Raw genomic sequence first — 18027 nt, 5'->3', positions numbered from 1 at the left:
AGATTTAGTTTTATTATTATGCGTTCGGTCTCAGGCATTTGGCTCATTGGTCACTTCCACCTGAAAGAGCCCCTAGTTTTCAATTCAACAGGAAGTCCTTGTCCCTATTTCACCATTGCATAGCCTTTCCATCAAAGTAACTGGAGAAGTTAAGTCACACCCCATTATTTCACATTTGCATGTGATTTTGATGAGTATTTAATTTGGACATTTATTTAAATGTTGCCTCAAGCATATGGGGGAACCCCAAATTATGTATCAATAAGTCCCCTTTCTGTTGGTCAGAGTAGATTGTGAGAGGGGTTGCTACACTCGGTGACCTGTATGAGAGTGTTGAGAACTTTTGTGAATTTTGGTCATCATATTGGGATTCCCAGATCTCAGTTTTATAGGTATTTACAGCTGCGCCACTTGCTCTATGCAGTTTTTGGGAGTAGCACACACACCCCTAAGGTGGCAGATGCTTTGGGAGATGTAATTACTGCTTTTGGAAAAGGTCATGAGGCATCAGTGTATTACTCCCTGCTAATTCAGAGTCTGGGGGATGGAGCTTTAACTAAATATCAAGAGATTATGGGAGAAAGATCTGAATTTGGTATTGGAGGAAGGACTAGAATTTAAAACAATTTCAAGTCTGCACCTAGAGATGCAAGGGTTTGCCTTGTGCAATTTAAGATTTTACATAGATTTTACTGGACCACCTATAAATTATATAGGCTTGGTCTTAAAGTAACACCCACCTGCTGGCGATGTCAATCAGAAGATGGAGGCACAACCCATGTCTTTTAGTGGTGTGTTAAAAGCCAATAATTTTGTTTGAAGGGTTGAGTTTTATGTATGATGCATTGGTCACTCAAATTTAATTTTGTCCCAGATGTATTTTAGGCAATGGGGTGGTCATCAATATAGAGGATAAGCACATACAAAATTGGGCCCTAACCAGCATCATGATCGCCGGACAAATAGATTTAAGGGGATGGAAGTCGGACGGAGCGCCATCATTTCCGGAGTGGTATGCGGAGATTGGGTGGGTGGCAGCTTTTGAAGAAGGGGTATCTAGAACTGGGTAATTTGAACTTGTTTGTTCGAAAGTGAGGCAAATATCTGGCATTTTTGAAGGGCTATCGGGGAGGGACAGTGGAGAGTGGAATTTTATTTATTTCATTATTTTATTTTATTTTGTAATATTTGTTTTTGTCTATAATCATGTGGGACCACTGGGGTGTACTTGTGGGTGGGGTTCCAGATGGGGGGGTATTAGTAATAGAGGGAGTTAAGTATTGATTCTATTTGTAAATGTTCTTGGTTTTATTTGTTAATATATGATTATGTGCTAAAAATTATGTGAAAAAAAAAAAAAAAAGAGAGAGAAGAGAATTGTCTTTTTTTTGGTGAACTATTCCTTTAATAATTTGTATAATGTTTGCAAGCAGCAGCAGTGTTCAGGTTTTTTTTTTCTTGTTTATTTACTTCAGTTTTTTCCCACGCACCTGCTGATAATCTATCCGGTGTGCAGTGTCTTTTCTTATTTTTAGCATATTTAAAAGGTGAAATGTGTAATAGTAATGTTAAAATACTCAGATCCCAATTTAATGTGTAGAGAGCTACAGTATAAGTCGGCCATTCGTAGGTTGATTTCCTTTAGAATGTAAACACTGTGGCACTACCAAAACCTTGGCCGGTAAGTTTGAGCTCCATTTTTATATCAATAATTTACATTTTTACTCAGGCAAACCTAATTACTGATATCAAGGATTAGCATTTTAACAACTAGTGAAAATATAATTGCAGCAATTACAATTAATAGGTGATTAAATGTTGAAATGTCTTTCTATGCACTTCACCTTTAAGGCCAACATGAAATCAACATGAAAATCCCACTTTTGCATACAAACTATGAATAAATTTCATGTTGACGTTAAATGTCAACTCCATACGTTTCCAACTGCTGTGACTCAGAGTGAATTGCTAATGCTTGGCTGGCTCTGTTTCAGTAATTACAGATGGTACTCTTGAGGCATAAGAAAGATATTACGAGATTTGCAGCACACTGTTCTGTTCAACAATAATGACTATTGACTGAACTGATGGAATCAAATAATGCTCTTATCCTTACATTGATGCAAACCGATATGTTTAAATGTAGGCTACACATGTTCAAAGCTAAACAATGAAATGAATCACTATCATATGCTTTAAAAGATTTTTAGAAAGAAAAAAAAAATTTCACTTGCCAATTATGGGTGACTTTGAGCTATACAGTGGTGCTTGGTAAGTATAGTATTACTATTACAACTGCTCATAATTAAGGTTAAGAACCCTAAGTATTAAACTCAGAATCACTTAGCATTAGCATTTAGCTTTTTTTTTCAGAAAATATAAAGCTGTGGTTGGTACTTCATACACTCAATAAAATCATAACTATCTGAATAGTGCAAAGAAAAAGGCTATACCCGAAATGAGAATACAAAGAAAGCTTGGATAAAAGATTTACAGTGGTAATTTGAAAGTATATACAACATTTACAAACTCTTCAGGATCCTCTGTAGCACACAAAAGCAGCAGAGACAAATATTCACCAATTCACCAATAAGTTCTTCAACTACTTTCACCAATTAGTTCTTCAAATACTTTTCATCATGCAGTAGATGGTGTTCTACGGCAAGAATTTCATCATCTCTGTCCAGAACTTTATTAAAACACAAAGAGGTATGCACCAAGTGCACGTACAGATATTGCTAATATTAATATTTGTTGAATATAGCTTTTCTGAAATCCTGAGGCCTGTAAAGAGAGATTTGGAGAGAGAAAATTTCACATTGCATCAGCTTCATTCCATACATAGAGTGAATTAGTAAACAGAACAGCTAGAGGCTAGTGTCAATGCTAAAAAATAACTTATACCGTTTGAGCTCCAAAGTCAGACTCAAGACCACTATATCACAAAAAATGTTCTTAAAGCTCACATTTCTCAGAGCTAAAGATCTCAAACTGATTTTAAAAGAAGGTATACAGCCCTTGTCATGTAGTGTTTGTGTTTGCATAGTTAGCATTAGCATTGAACATCTAGCATCTCACTAAATACATTTAAAAATGTAGTTTTCCTTGCCATTTTCTACATCTTAAAAAGTCAAAAGAGACTGGTCACACTTTTTCTTTAGTAGGTTTTGTGGACAATATGAGCCTAAAAACATGCATGGTTGCATGTAAAATATATTTTTTTTAATTTAAATATAAAGTACACCATCTGGGCACCTTTGCCATTATCAATGTAATGTGATTTAGGATGTAGGCTACAAATCATAATCTTGCATACTAAATAGGATGTATAGTATGCAAACTGTGATACAGCACATGTCTGATAACTTTATTTGCTAACTCATATGTCTGTCACCAAGAGTTTCAAAATGAAAACTCTGAACGTTTGCGACCAGAATAAAGTGATTTGATACACCCAAACTTGTGTTTAATCAAAGAGTCATTGTGTTTGTTATGATTAATTGTCTCATTAACTAAATCATGTACTCCTTGTAATTATCTAGTGCTCGGGTAATTATTTCTAAAATGAAAAAAACATAATAGTGCGACGATTATAATTTTCTACTCTGATGTTTTTTAACCAGGTATTCCAGGTATGTATTTTTCGGTGGAATGTGGTCATTTGATTAATCGTTAATCATCATTTGATGGTCATGTGATACATTTGTTACTGCATCTAAACCAGACTGTGTATCTGCTTGGCTAGAAGAAGAGAAATTATACAAATGGCTGTGTGTCTTTGTTTACTTTCAATTTGATGAAAAAATTGTCCCCAGAATTGAGAAAAATTAAGCTAGAAAAACATATGTGTTAGTGTACATATGAGTTGCACCACCAGCACCCTCAAGTTTTTTTTTGTATTCATCAAATCTATATGCAAGCTGAAAATATATCTGATTTTAATCCTACTCCGTTCTAAACAAAATCCTAAATTGGGCACAGTCGCATGTACAAGGGGCTTAAGTGTTTCAACGTGCAGAACTGAACATTAACTGTGATTCTCTGCTCTCTTTGCAGTCAGTAAAGAGGCTAACAGCAGCCGTCAACAGCCCTGTCTGTTGGATCAGATTAATTGTGATCTGTAGCGCTGAGCAGAACCCTTCACTTTTCTCCCCACTGCCTGTGTTAACTCCTCTGATAACTCAAAGAGTGACAGAAGGAGAGTACAAAACCAGTGGGAGTCAGCTCAGCTCCACATGAGAAGAACAGACATGTGTGAAGACATAGAGAAACTGAATGTATGGCTCATCTCTGTCTAGATGCACTCTTTTTAGGAGTGCCTCACTTCTCTGTAGAGCACTTTGCTCTGGAAGGGCACTTTATATGCAACATGATCACACTCAAACTCGACACGTTGCTTTAAAACGTTCTGGTACCCTTAAATCGACACCATTTTGCCAAGTAACTGACAAGCGCCATCTCCCATCAGACATTTTTGCATCAATTCAAATGTGGTTATCTTTCCCTGTTGTGCTAATGATAGCACACTGCACGAGCATCCTCAGAAACATGGGTTCTGGTCCTGTGGAAACCAGGAAGTAATCGTGCTCACATGAACAATGATGAATGTGATTAAGAAGTTGTGTTTTCCCTATTCAGTAAAGATTACTTCTTCAGCCAAATGTCTGTAAAATAACATTTACTGCAGACGTCTGTAATGTTTACTATCAATTTGCAAGGGATAAGACTACAATGTCTGTAGAAATTGCAAAGATGGGAATGTCTTTGTCATTTACACGTTGTTGTTATATAGAAACTGATTACTTTTGCAGGAATTAGGTTATTATATATAAGTACTCTGGGGCATTTATGTACTGTGAGATGCATATGCTAGGCTAGCTACTTCTGAATAACTCTTACATACAAACTTGACAAATCTGATAAATTATGTCTTCCAATTGCTTCTTTAGGCTCTGTGTCATGCCATTCCACTTTAGATATTTCACATGGAAGCTGTTGCTCACATTTAACAGTACTTCAAACTTCAGCCACTGGGGGCACTAATTCAAATTTCGGTAAGCACAGACCAATTTCAGCTGAAGAACTTTTGACCTTCTGTCGCAGAATTCATAGTAAGAGACTGGAATACTATACTTCTATAGTAATATAGTCCTGTTTAGACTACTACACACTACAGGGAATGGTACATTTATTTCTGAATCATTATACTCCTGTATGGAGCACTTTACCTCAATACTAACCACTATTATTACCGTACTGATGTACCGTGAAGATTGTGCTAGTGAAAACTTCTTTAAAGTCTCTCTTTTTTCTTTTCTCAATTACAGAAGGACCAATGACCAATGTCTGTTCTCTAACATTTAGTCAGCCATTCTGGTGCAATAAGGTATGAAGGCCAAGGGAACAATGAAATGAAATAACAAATAAAGTGCTACATGATGGAAGTGGTCTGCAATAGGAAGGCATGGCGATAACCTTTTTAAAACTGGCCTTTCACCATGTTGGCCAGCGGTGCTTCACTATTCTATCTGTGTTTTCTTCAGAGGCTTAATAAATTGAATGGTTTAAAGACACTGAGTGGGAGCATAAGGAGAAAGAAAAAGAAAATTGCCCCGGGCTCACAAAGAACATTAAGTAGATTTCTGTGTCATTACAATTCAGCTCCTTTTATCAGTATGATTTTGGGTGGGTAAGTCAGAAGTGTTCTGATTCAATCTGCTGGGAAATAAAGCTTCGGACACTGTTCTGTCTCTCTATCCCTCCTCATTTCTCATGTCTATGTTTCTTACATTAATAGCAACACCTACGCATTACCCAGAAAAGTATTGTACATGCAAACACACTAACATCTTCTGCTTCCTCAATTTGCCCTTCATTCTGAGTTAGAGTGAAATTATACACACCATTTACCGTGCCTATTTCTAAACTAATTTCAGGGATTCACATTTGTCCTTGAGAAATTATATCCTTGAAATGATAGGTAACCAAAACGACTAAATTTTTTAAAGCTCAATCTGTTGATGTGGAACACACACTGTCAGGGCTGGATTGGTAATCTGGCATACCGGGAATTTTCCCGGAGGGCCAACGCACTTTTGGGCCGATCAGGGGTGGACTGGCCATCATGAGAACCGAGCGGGTCGGTGGGTTGGCCGGGAAATGGGCCAAATGGCAAATTTATATAAGATAAAATGAGCCGGCACGTTATGCAGAACAGACCACAAAATGGCGTCGCGATATGCAGAAAAGGACAGCGAACAACTTTTGGGCCAGTTTCTATGTAAAATCCCGGGACGATTTAGCTTCCTAGTTCAGCCCTGCACACTGTTTAATACAGCTTACAAGTTGAAAAGCTGCAACAACAATGATAATGGCTTTAAAGGAAATGTGTGTCATTTCTGTGCCCCTAGTTTCACCAAACGGAATTGAAAAAATTATGACAAACCTGTTTCCCACTTTTTTTAGCTATCTCGATTACAGTATTTTTCCCATCCATTTTTTCCAAAGGGATTTAATAAAATCCTTCATAAAAGAGTTCTATGCCATGGAACAAACCAACCATCTCTAAGGTGAATCACAACATTACAACATTGATTCAAAGCAAAAAAGTATTTGAAAATCAGAAAAAAAGACAAAGGTACAAGACTGTGTACTTAACATCTTTAATGAGGAAATGAACCACAATTCCATGAAGCATTGCGAATTATGCATATATTGATTTAAAGCTGTTCATTATAAGTATAGAATCAACATATATAAAGTATATTAGAAAATATTCAGAAATATAGATGTAGTTTGAGTGTGTAGGGAGACCAAATTGGTTGCTTCGATTGCAGTGCTTCATGGAAATGGGCGGTCGCTGCTAGGCTCTTTCGCTGCAGTTTGTTTGCCACAATTCTCTAATTGGTGGATTTTCATGGGTAGTGTAGTTCTTCAGTAGGAATTCAGAAGTTAAGCCATTTTGTTTTTAAACAAAGTTGAAATAATGTGGACTGTATAAGCATATACCCTCGATTAACAACCTCCAAGCTCACGTTAGGTCTCTTTAAAAGGTATATAAATACATATCTCTTTGGAAAAAGATTATGACATTTTTCCTTCCAGAGCCAGACCATTGCACTGTATTGGGCAAGAAATAGATAGTTACTGCCCCAAACTCATGCCAGTCACTGTTGCTGTGCTAGGCTAGTCAAGATCCTTAAACAAACAGAGCAAAGTTTTAATAGAGCCACAGTGTTTACACTTTTCATGTAAGTCAACCTACATATGGCTTTGTTGTAGTTTTCTCTGCATATTAAGCTGGGATTTAAGTATTTTAACATCAAAACAATGACACACTTCACCTTCACTTAACCTAATATTCTGGTTTGGAAAATGTCAAACTTTTCAAACTAATTTAAAAGATTTCAAAGCCAAATGAACCCATAAGAAACTCAGTGCAAGGTCTTGGCTCATTTGTAGGCATCACACGCTCTTTGCCCGTGAATGATGAAGGGGCTTGATATGGTACATAAGATGTAGCATCACGCAGTCAAAAAAAAATGGACAGATGCAGCCATTTCACACAGTGTGCATGATGGGATGACATTGTAGCAAAAAATCCAGGCATTGTTTTAGCACATCAATAGCAAACATGAGACAGACGCAAGAAAGAAAAGTCCATGAAAAAATGTATATTTAACCTGCCAGAGTTTCTATTATATACAGTGCGTCTGCTTTATCCTCAAACTAACACACTAAGGCTATGGCTGCACCTACACACCCATTCCAGGAGTTTCAATTATGCCAGTCAGACACAGACAGACAGCCAGTACGTGCAGCAGTAACAATGCAAGCTTACAAATATATCTGTATGTGTTTTACACTGAGACAGATACAAATTTATCTTATAAACAAACCCATCAGGCTGGAGAAATGCTGATACAAAAAAGATTTGTCCTTCTATGAGAGGCCTATGAGGGGCTTCGCACAGGGTTGCCCATGTCCCCAATGGCTAAATCCGCCCCTGGTATGGAATTAAATGTTTTATACTCAACGTATAAGAGGCCTATTTTAAGAGCACTAGCGCTAAGTGCAGCGCTATGCTATAAGTCAAACAAGCAAAGTCAATGGGTATGGCAATGAAGTTTTGGTATTTTTTGGCAAGCATGTGCTAAGTCTAGGTGCAAGTGGGTTTGGTGAAATTCTGCGTGCAAAGCACTAATGGGCTGGGTCAAGTGCAATTTAATTCCGATGTTCTTCTCTGCCATTCCCTGTCAAGCATCAGCGATATAAACAAAGACAGCACATTCAAGAGGAGTTGGTGGTGTAAATGGGCTGTATGCAATGAATTAGAAGAATAGAAATATGGACTTCTTTTGTGCATTAACTGCATCCATGTTGAATCTCAGTAAAATTTCAATGACAGTGACATGCTCTTTTTATACCCATAGAAAATGTTGTTCTCATCAGGATATTGATAAATGCTCCATTCAAATAAGAATGTAATATTATTAATAATTTTCATCTACTGACACACAAATCATGGCAAATCATGAATCCCAAAAAAATTAAGACAAAAATATTTTTACATTCAAATTATACTGCAAAAGAAATGAAAATACAGTATAATAAATTTAAAAAAATAATAATTCATCAAAAAAATCATACCAAACATCCAAACTTCTTCCACCCACTCCGCTTGCAGTGACTTAAAAATCACTATATGACAACAGCTGGAAAAATTCCAATAGAAATAAGATCTTAAATAGAATTGTTAATATTTCTATTAACAATTCTATTGTTAATTATTAATATTTCTATTAAGCATCTTATCACGTGGCTCATTGTGCATGATGCTGAGGAGACTCTCAGCATGTGGAGGCTCATGCTACTCTCCGCAATCCACGCACATATTACCACGCACCCCATTGAGAGCGAGAACCACTAATCTCGACCACAAGGAGGTTACCCAATGTGACTCTACCCTCCCTAGCAACTGGTCCAATTTGGTTGCTTAGGAGACCTGGCTGTAGTCACTCAGCATGCCCTGGATTCAAACTCACGACTCCAGGGGTGGTAGTCAGCTTCAATACTCGCTGAGCTACCCAGGCCCCCCCGTACTGGACATAATTTGATGTTCCACTATATTATCAGAGTTTGGACATGGACTTTTATTACCGTGGAATTTCTAAACAGCAAATGCAGGAACTGAGTTTAGACTTTGCGCTGAGATGAGACGTTGATCTGTTTAGCAGGAAAATAGCAAATTGAGCATTGCGCCACTTCATTAACATACAATACACCCACAGTTTATGTGCATACACCCATGGATAGCGCAAACACTCCCACTTTTGCTTTGCTCTGGCACAAAAATTGTGCTCTCACAAAAATTGGATAAGATGTTGTGCACGTTCGTAGCACACTCACGAAAATAGAGCCCAAAATATTTCAATATAGACATACCACTAGCTCCTAGATTTTTCAGCATTTATAATAGCCAAACTCCTGGAAGAACTACACTACCCCTAATGACTAAGAAAAATCGACCAGTCAGAGAAGTCGCTGTGAAACGTAAATGGAAGCTACTCACATTAAGCTTTGAAAATGACATATTCGAGCCCCCATACACTCTCAAAATACTTATGTATTTGTATATATTTTACTATTTTCGAAAAAAATACTTAAAAACATATTATACCATCATTACTCTCAATGCTTTGTGGGATGAGTAGTTCAATGCCCCTAAATAAGAACTACACAAGAAGTACACATCCTTGAACCTTTGTAATTTTTTATGATTTTAAAATATTTTTTAGCTTAAAATCAAAGATTGCAATGCTGTGCTTTATCTCAGAGCTTTTTGGTTTGGTTTTATGGTTTAGAACTGTTTGTTATAGAATATTTTGAAATCCCTATGGAGAAAATGAATGAGCAAAATACTTAGGCTGCTTAAAAAGTGTGTAGTCACTGTTTTGCTCTATATAGAGAGAAAGATGATAATTAAATATGGAAACAACATAAATTATTGAATGTAATTGTAGTCATTGTAAATCCTTTGATTACAGGGCAATTTACGTTACATTTTTTAAAGATTGTAGAGGGAGAGTGAAGCAGATCCAGAAAGAGGGAGAAAGAGGGAGTGAAAGATGTTGAATAGCATGTGTAACAGATAAGTCACATGGGCCCTCACCATAATTTTATCAATTATTAATCATATAGCATTTTATCATGCTTGCACTCTCCCTAGTGAAGTCTCAAGTGTCATTTACAGAGTGATTTTAGTACCAACACATTTTGATAGCAGCCCTAATAGGCTTGGCTCCCATTCCATTAAATTTCCCATCTGGTTGCTATTATTAGTATACTGACTATATTGTACAAAACCTGGTTTGTAGGTTTAAAAATGTCTGTATAATAAAATAGTACAAATTACATTAGATTATTGGAATAAATCTCACACATGCGAACAGCACACGCCTTACTTCCATAACCTACCATAATGGACATCAGACTGCTTTGAATATAACATTTAATATACATGATTAATGTAGTATACATATAGTAAAGTCAACACCCTATATCCATTACAGACTAGTAACAAACATAGCTGGCTTGCTTTGGGATAGCACATGGGAAATCGAAGCACATACTGTCGGGCATACTAAGCATGAAACCACTACGTGCACTCTCAAATGGCTGGCTACATGTATAAGTATATGCTTTCTTCATGTAAATAGATCTATGCATCAAGTAGCCTGTCCCTAAAATTAAATAAGCTCTATGAGTCCAGCTCATGATGTGTTAATTCCTGATCTATAATGCACATATCAAGGTTTTGCATCTTTTGGTTTAGTACAAGAATTACAATAAGGTAATGCATATCATTGTGTCTTTTAATACACACTAGATCTGATCTATGGTCTCTCTCTCTTTCAAATAAGCTACACGCATTGAATTAGATCGAATAGACCCATTTGATCTGGTGCACAGAACAGCATTGCATTAAAAAAAATCGACATTATCCTGGAGCTGTTGAAATATTCAGGCTACCTGTTCATTCCCGGCCCGTGTCCGGATCCCATCGCCCCAGCAGGCGCTCCATTGCTCGGCTTGTGGAGCTGTCCACCGCCCGCCGGTGCTGAAATGGAAGCCGGGGCTCCAGCCGCGGGTACAGCGCTTCCCGGTTGTCCCGGCTGTCCTTCTCCTTCAAGGCTGGCTTCGTTCCCCATCGTCCCTCGGAATGAGACGGAGGCGAAAGACGAGATGTGTTAACGAGCGTATTATAGGGGTGGGTTTATATAAAAAAAAACTGAGAGAAAACTCAGCGCAGCTCCTCTTCCGCCATCATCACCTACAATCCAGCATCCTGAGCGGAGCGCGCGCCTGCGCTCATCGGAAGGGCTCGACCGAGCACGCGCGGGGCCGGTGACGCGCAAGAGAGAGAGAACAGGAGCAGGGCGGAGAAGAAGCGTGAACGCGCCCGTGCCCTAGATCTTTAGTCCTGTAGTATAAAGCTCTCAGTCCCTTTAATAATAAATACTAATTGATTCATTATGACAATATTGTATTTCAAATGTGTTTTTTTTTTTTTCCAACAATAAGTGTTATCTGTATATTTAAACCAAATGCTAAATAATAATAACAACAAGTATTATTATTAGGCTATTATTTAAACCTATAGTAATTATTACTACTGCTGCTACTGCTAATACTAAAACTAATAATTAATGATAATAATAATAATTATTATTATTATGGCCTATTACTAAAAAATATAATAATAATAATAGATTTTTTTATTAATATTAATATATTATTATTTATATAATGTATTATTATTATTATTATTATTATTTAGACATATTATTATTTATGATTAGTATTATTATTAATACTTTTAGTAGTCGTAGTAGTAGTGGTAGAAGTGGTTTCAAAAATAGGCCATAATAAATAGTAATAATAACAATCATCTTTGTCATTATCATCATATTTTTTACGACATTTGTTTAAACAATTGGCTACCTATCAATTCATAATTTGGAATTTTTATTAAATTGACAATGCCCCATAGGATGTTAAACTTTGCATTGGAATAACAGGAAGCGGAACTTACTATTTTCAATTCAAATGATTCAGCACAGTTGCACTACAGAGGAATTACAGTAGCCCAAAACAAGTTTTGTGACAAAACATATATAATTACATAATTTATGTCTAACCAATAATGCCTGTTTATTCCCTGTATGTAGAAAAAAATCTCTCATTTTAATACTGTCACAACAATTAACACACTAATTTACAGACTAATATAAATGTTGCCATATAGCACCAAAAAAACGTATCAAAATAAAATATCAAAAAGGCCCTATCCGGCATCTTAAACATTGATTATGAATAATGAAAATGTATTAAAAATGAAATGTATTTGTAAAAACTACACTTACAGCAGGTTTAAGACTTTACTTACTTTTCCTTCCATTTTAGTTCTAGTTTAATTAAAATTACAATTGTGCATCCTTTTTGATAACTAGAAACTTGAATAGCAATTTAAAGTCATTCTCCATTAGGCACATATTCCTGGACTAGTGCATCACAAATGCTTGTAAGGTTCTGTGAGGTTGAGTTATCTTTGTAGCTGAGAAAGTAAAATTTTAAGTTGTTTTACCCAAAGGTACACTGCAGAAAGAGGTCATTGATTCATTGTTGTGATGTCATGTTTGCTCGGTAGAAAAGGATGTCTTCTTCAAAAGACGAAGAAAGTCTGAGGTGAATAAAAAAAGATGCAGTACTCTTTCATAGATGCCAAACCTCTTTTCCAGATTTTCATTTCACTCCCAAATCAGATAAATCAATACTAATTTCTAGCTCCATCCCAAGCTGTTTCACTAGGACTTTAGCTCCCAATATAGTCCCAATAGCACAAATCTCATATTTACCAGCATGAAAAGAGATTGAGAGAGTTTCAAACAGAGAAAAACTTTGGAACTGTGGGGGAGCGGGCTGCATTGCAAAAAGAAAGATGATTCTTCTGACTTTCATCAAGCTTGTCTACTCCCATAGATGGATTAGTGGTGTGGAACTGACATTAGTTAGGAGAGATTAAAGGCTCATGCAAGTTCTCTAAGGCAAGCCTAGTTTAACACCCTGAAGACCTAGGCATGGTTATCAGCCTGAATGGGTTTCCAGATGGAAAAATAAATCAAATCAGCCTGATCTCATGATAATTACGTGACCATGGCAACATTTTTGCCAAAATTACATCATGTTGGTACTTCCGCATATTGCAGCAGATTCAAGGTAAAATGTCCACTGTGTGGCGCAAAAAGCAAGTCAAATTTTCTTCAAAACTATTTTATTTACGATTTCAAACTTAACTTCCTGAGACCCGAGCGTGACTGCTGTGTGCATTTTCTATTTCCCTTTTTGATTTGTAACTAGCACCTAATAAACATGCAAAAAAAATAATAAAAAAAAAGTTTCAAGAGCAAATAGTTTTCCTTAAAATTGATGGCAACATATGTAGACAGTGGGACTAAGTTGTGAAATGTTAAATAATACCAAGCAATAGAAATCCAGATTTTTATAAATCAATTTGTTTATATATTTCCAGGAATGTTGGTTATTCATGATTTCGAGACGTTACAGTCATTAAATCAGAAATTAGCACTTAGCTGCATAGGAAATATATAGGATGCTATATGCTCCCTTGCTGTCTGTCTGCACTAGTCTCAGAACAGTTTGAAATGTACCATATTTTCATCCTAACTCCATGTAAATTCTCTGAAAGCAAAATGTTTTTTTTTTCAATGTGAAAATGCACACTGTAAATATAGGATTTCAAATGAAAATCTAGGGCTTTTGTCTACTATAGTGATCAATGAAGTGTGCTGTTTCACAATTCATCGCTCAAATAAAAAAATGCCATATTGGATGAAACTATAGACCCTAATCTTTTGATTCAAACAGGTTTCAATGTAAAAACTTAATGAGGTTTCTTACCAGATGTAGTTTTGTTACAATTCTCCCAAAGACAAACTCTGCTGTGATTGGCGCCATGCTGTTTTGTCACATGACTCCTTACATCAAAAGTTTTACCCTTAACTGACAGCCCAGATTCTTCTGAACTGAGATCAGTCAGTTTAAATCAATTTAAACTGACCCCAAAACACAATGTCCGCGCAGAAGCATGCTTGGTCACACAAGATTAATGCTCCATCAAGTTTTAAATCAACAAAACCTATTCTCCTACCTTAAACTTAAACCTAAACCTAACCAATAGTGTCATAAAAAACAAATGTGACTTAAAAGAAACGCAATTTCGGAAGCAACCACATCATTTTGTGGAACTCGAACCCTGTTCCTTTGCATCTCATGTGCAACTAGCTTTTAAATGTAGCTGGATATGTAATGCAAACGTTACATTCCATCGCCTTTCAAGTTATATGCTTTAGTAAATGTTTTTAGATGTCATAAGAGTGTGAAATGGGGTGAAAAGTGTTTATAAACTGATAATTTGCCCTTTTGGTCATGATTTGTGTGAAAGGGGAAAGGTTGTTGTAGCGCCTCTAGTGTTCATTTCACAAGAAACTGCCATGATATCTACAACAAGCCAAGTAAAACAATTTAGCAAAAATGTTGATATAGTAACGTGATACTATGAGACCAGGTTGAGTAAGAAGTGAGAAGTTATCAATCTTGTGCCGCCCAATATCACGTTTAATCTATGATTAAATCATCCTCTGATTACATTTTTTTTTAAAGAACAATGAATGATAATATATAAAATTAAAAGTGTGCATTTATTGACAGATATATCAGATTAAGTCATTTTGAGGCCTAATTGAAACAAAGCTGACTGACTGGCACAGAGTCCTGGCGTAGTGTAAATCTCACTACAGCTGAGACCCCTTACAGACCTCCTCCTGTTCACACAGCTAGTTCTTAATTTTCTCTGTTTGCAGAGGACAGATGCAATAAAATATGGTAAATGGTCTGCACTTATATAGCGACTTTTTAACCGTAGCAGTTTTCAAAGCGCTTTACACTGCGTCTCATTCACCCATTCACACACACACACATGATGGCAGAGCTGCCATGCAAGGCGCTAGCCTGCCATTAGGAGCAACTTGTGGTTCAGTGTCTTGCCCAAGGACACTTTGGCATGTTGAGTCGTGCGGGCCGGGAGCTGAACCGCCAACCCTGCGATTAGTGGACAACCCGCTCGACCACCTGAGCCACAACCGCCCCATTTACCATTTAAAATATTGCATGGTAGTACATAAGCCACAGAGATCTTAGCTATTGTGCAATCCAAATTTTATACTGCCTGTTTTGGGCATTGCTATTCAATCTAAGCTTTTACAGAATCATACTTGTACAGCTCAAAAAAGCAGAAGTATTTGGACGAGCAAGTCCAACTTAAAAATGTATACAATTCATTGTATTAGATAACAAAATATCAAACAAATTGTCATCTGCAAATTATGGTAAATATTTTCTTAGAACTGACTTAACTTTTCTGAGCCATTTTTGCACTTAACTAACAGGTGTCAAGGTGGATATAGTCAGTTCCCCTCAAGTTCACACAGGTGTCCTACCACAGGTGTAGTTCAGCACATGAACTATGAAAGTGTTCCAATAATGTTTGCCAAACTTGAACTGTACATTATAGCTTATATTTTATCATTTAAAAGCTAACACAATTCTTTGCATGAAATGTTGTCCTTGAAAAGTGAGCTTGAGCTTGCTTTCTTTTCAATAAATGGTATAAAATTAAGTAAAATCTATTTAACTTCATGCCATTATTTTGATTAAGTGAGTGAGTAAATTTCTCAAAACATGTTAGTGAATACAATTACTTTTACTTAAAAATATGATGGACATGGTACTTAAACTATGTCATTTAAAAGGACACATTATTAGAACATGTCACGTTTTAAAATCCACTTACAAACACATGTTTAATCACATACCACATGACACAAGAAAGCTTCCCACAGGGAAACCGAACGCATGCTGTGTTGTCTTTCAGACAATATCACCTTGCAATACTGGTGATAGAAACAGGAGGCAGAGCACGCAGACCTCAACACTTGACAATAAACAGATCATTTTATTGATCATGAATGGGTCATTTTGAGAAGAAAATGAAATGCACAACACAAGAAGTTACCAAATGTAACAACAAAATCAGAGGTGCACTAAGTAACTTTTGTCTTTGTGTCATCTTGGACTTGTAACACTGAAACCTAGTGGCTTGGATGCAGCATCATTTAAAGATATTTATTTTTATAATAAACAAAATAAGATAGCACAACAAGGAAGGCATAAACTCAAAGATAAAGAAACAAATACTACAGACATTTGAAGGGATACACGGACAAAAACTCGCAAAGCTACAAAGAACATGATTGTATACAGTATATGCACACAGACTTATAGGATTCCTATATGTGACAGGGCCTGTAGACCAGGGGACCAGGCCGGAACCCATGGCCAGGGAAGTGGCTCCAGGAATTCAGCGGGATCCTGCGGTTTGGGTGACGGCTCCAGGAAGGGTGTGAGTCTGGTGGCCTAGAAGGCGTGAGGAGGTCAGGCAGGACAAGGATGAGGTAAGAATGGGAAAAGGGTTTGAGGCCAGACAAGCCTGGGATTGGACTGAGGCAAGGGTCATTGTTGGGGAAGTGAAGGGATCCGGGAGAGGATGATTGTAGAAGCGAGGAAGGTACTAGCAAGAATGGACGGCCGTGGAGGACAGGGCTGACTGGGAAGCGGCCACTGAGGGTGGAAAGACTGGAGAGTGGCTGCTGAGGGATGGACAGACTGGAGAACGGCCTCTGTGGCCGTGATCATGACAGGAGCAGGAGAACGGCCTCTGTGGCCGTGATCATGACAGGAGCAGGAGAACGGCCTCTGTGGCCGTGATCATGACAGGAGCAGGAGAACGGCTTCTGTGGCCGTGATCATGACAGGAGCTGGAGAGCGGCTTTTGTGGCCGTGATCATGACAGGAGCAGGAGAACTGCCTCCGTGGCCGTGATCATGATAACAGGGGCAGGGGAACGTCCTCCGTGGCGATGAATGATGACGGGGCAGGGTAATGACCTTCTTGAGTCCTATATGTGACACAAATAAATATGACAATTTTTTTCTACTTCAGGATTGATACACGATGACACATTGTAAAGATAATTATTTATCATAAATAATATTTACTTATTAGCTATAGCATTCATTTTTATGTTTGAATTTACTTATTATTTTCATGTTCAAGCTTAAACTAACTTATTTAGTGTAGAAATACATAATCTTTTCTGCTGTACACTAAAAAAATATTTTGTTGTGTAGAAAATATAGTACTTTCTATATTAAATAAGTTAGTTTAAGTGTGAAGTATATTCTACATGCAAACACTTTCATACACTTGCTTATAAGCAATTATTATTTATGATTGTTTGTTATTTTTATAATGTATCATCATGTATTAATCTTAAAGGAGAAAAACATTACATTTATTTGCAAATTTTTGTAACTTTCACTGGTAAATAAAATAAATACATTTAACTCAACTTTTCAAAGCTGCTGTTCCCAGCATGCACTGGGCTTGCATAATTAATGAGCTTGCATGGTTTCACTGTTTGCACAGTTTATTTACATACATTTTATCATTACTTTTGTTGTTACATTTGGTAACTTCTTGTTTTGTATCGTCTTAAGTTAATTTTCAACTCAAAATTACCCGTTCATGATTTTAAAAAAAATGATGTGTTGATTGTCACCGTCACAGTGTTTTGTGTAACAAGTGTTGAGGTCTGCTTGCTCTAATTATAGACATACTACATCAGTAATGCAAAGTGTTGTAAACTCATTAATTACATAACATGCAAAACATTTCTTAGTGAGAGGCTTTCTTAATCATGAGTTGTATGATTAAAAAATATATTAAGGAAAATGCATAACGTGATGTGGTCATATAAGTTGTTTAAATAAATGTAACTAAGTTTATTAAAGCCCCATGTATGTCATATTTTTAATTAAGTAAAAGATA

The 18027-nt window shown here is 36.7% G+C and overlaps 1 protein-coding gene across 1 annotated transcript in view; it reads right to left on the bottom strand.

The window, feature by feature from the left end:
• Positions 1-11312, bottom strand: part of LOC127625995 (protein bassoon-like) — a 135082-nt gene extending 123770 nt beyond the window's left edge. The window contains exon 1 of the mRNA XM_052101493.1: positions 11032-11312. Within this exon, the coding sequence (XP_051957453.1) occupies positions 11032-11210 (179 nt within the window). The 5' untranslated portion in view covers positions 11211-11312. The remainder of the gene's footprint in view (positions 1-11031) is intronic.
• Between the last annotated feature and the right edge of the window lie 6715 nt (positions 11313-18027).

The sequence above is a fragment of the Xyrauchen texanus genome, chromosome 32, assembly GCF_025860055.1.
Source record: "Xyrauchen texanus isolate HMW12.3.18 chromosome 32, RBS_HiC_50CHRs, whole genome shotgun sequence".
Classification (NCBI taxonomy): domain Eukaryota; kingdom Metazoa; phylum Chordata; class Actinopteri; order Cypriniformes; family Catostomidae; genus Xyrauchen; species Xyrauchen texanus.
The sequence above is the reverse complement of the archived record's forward strand: the minus strand, read 5'-3'. Positions and strand labels throughout refer to the sequence as shown.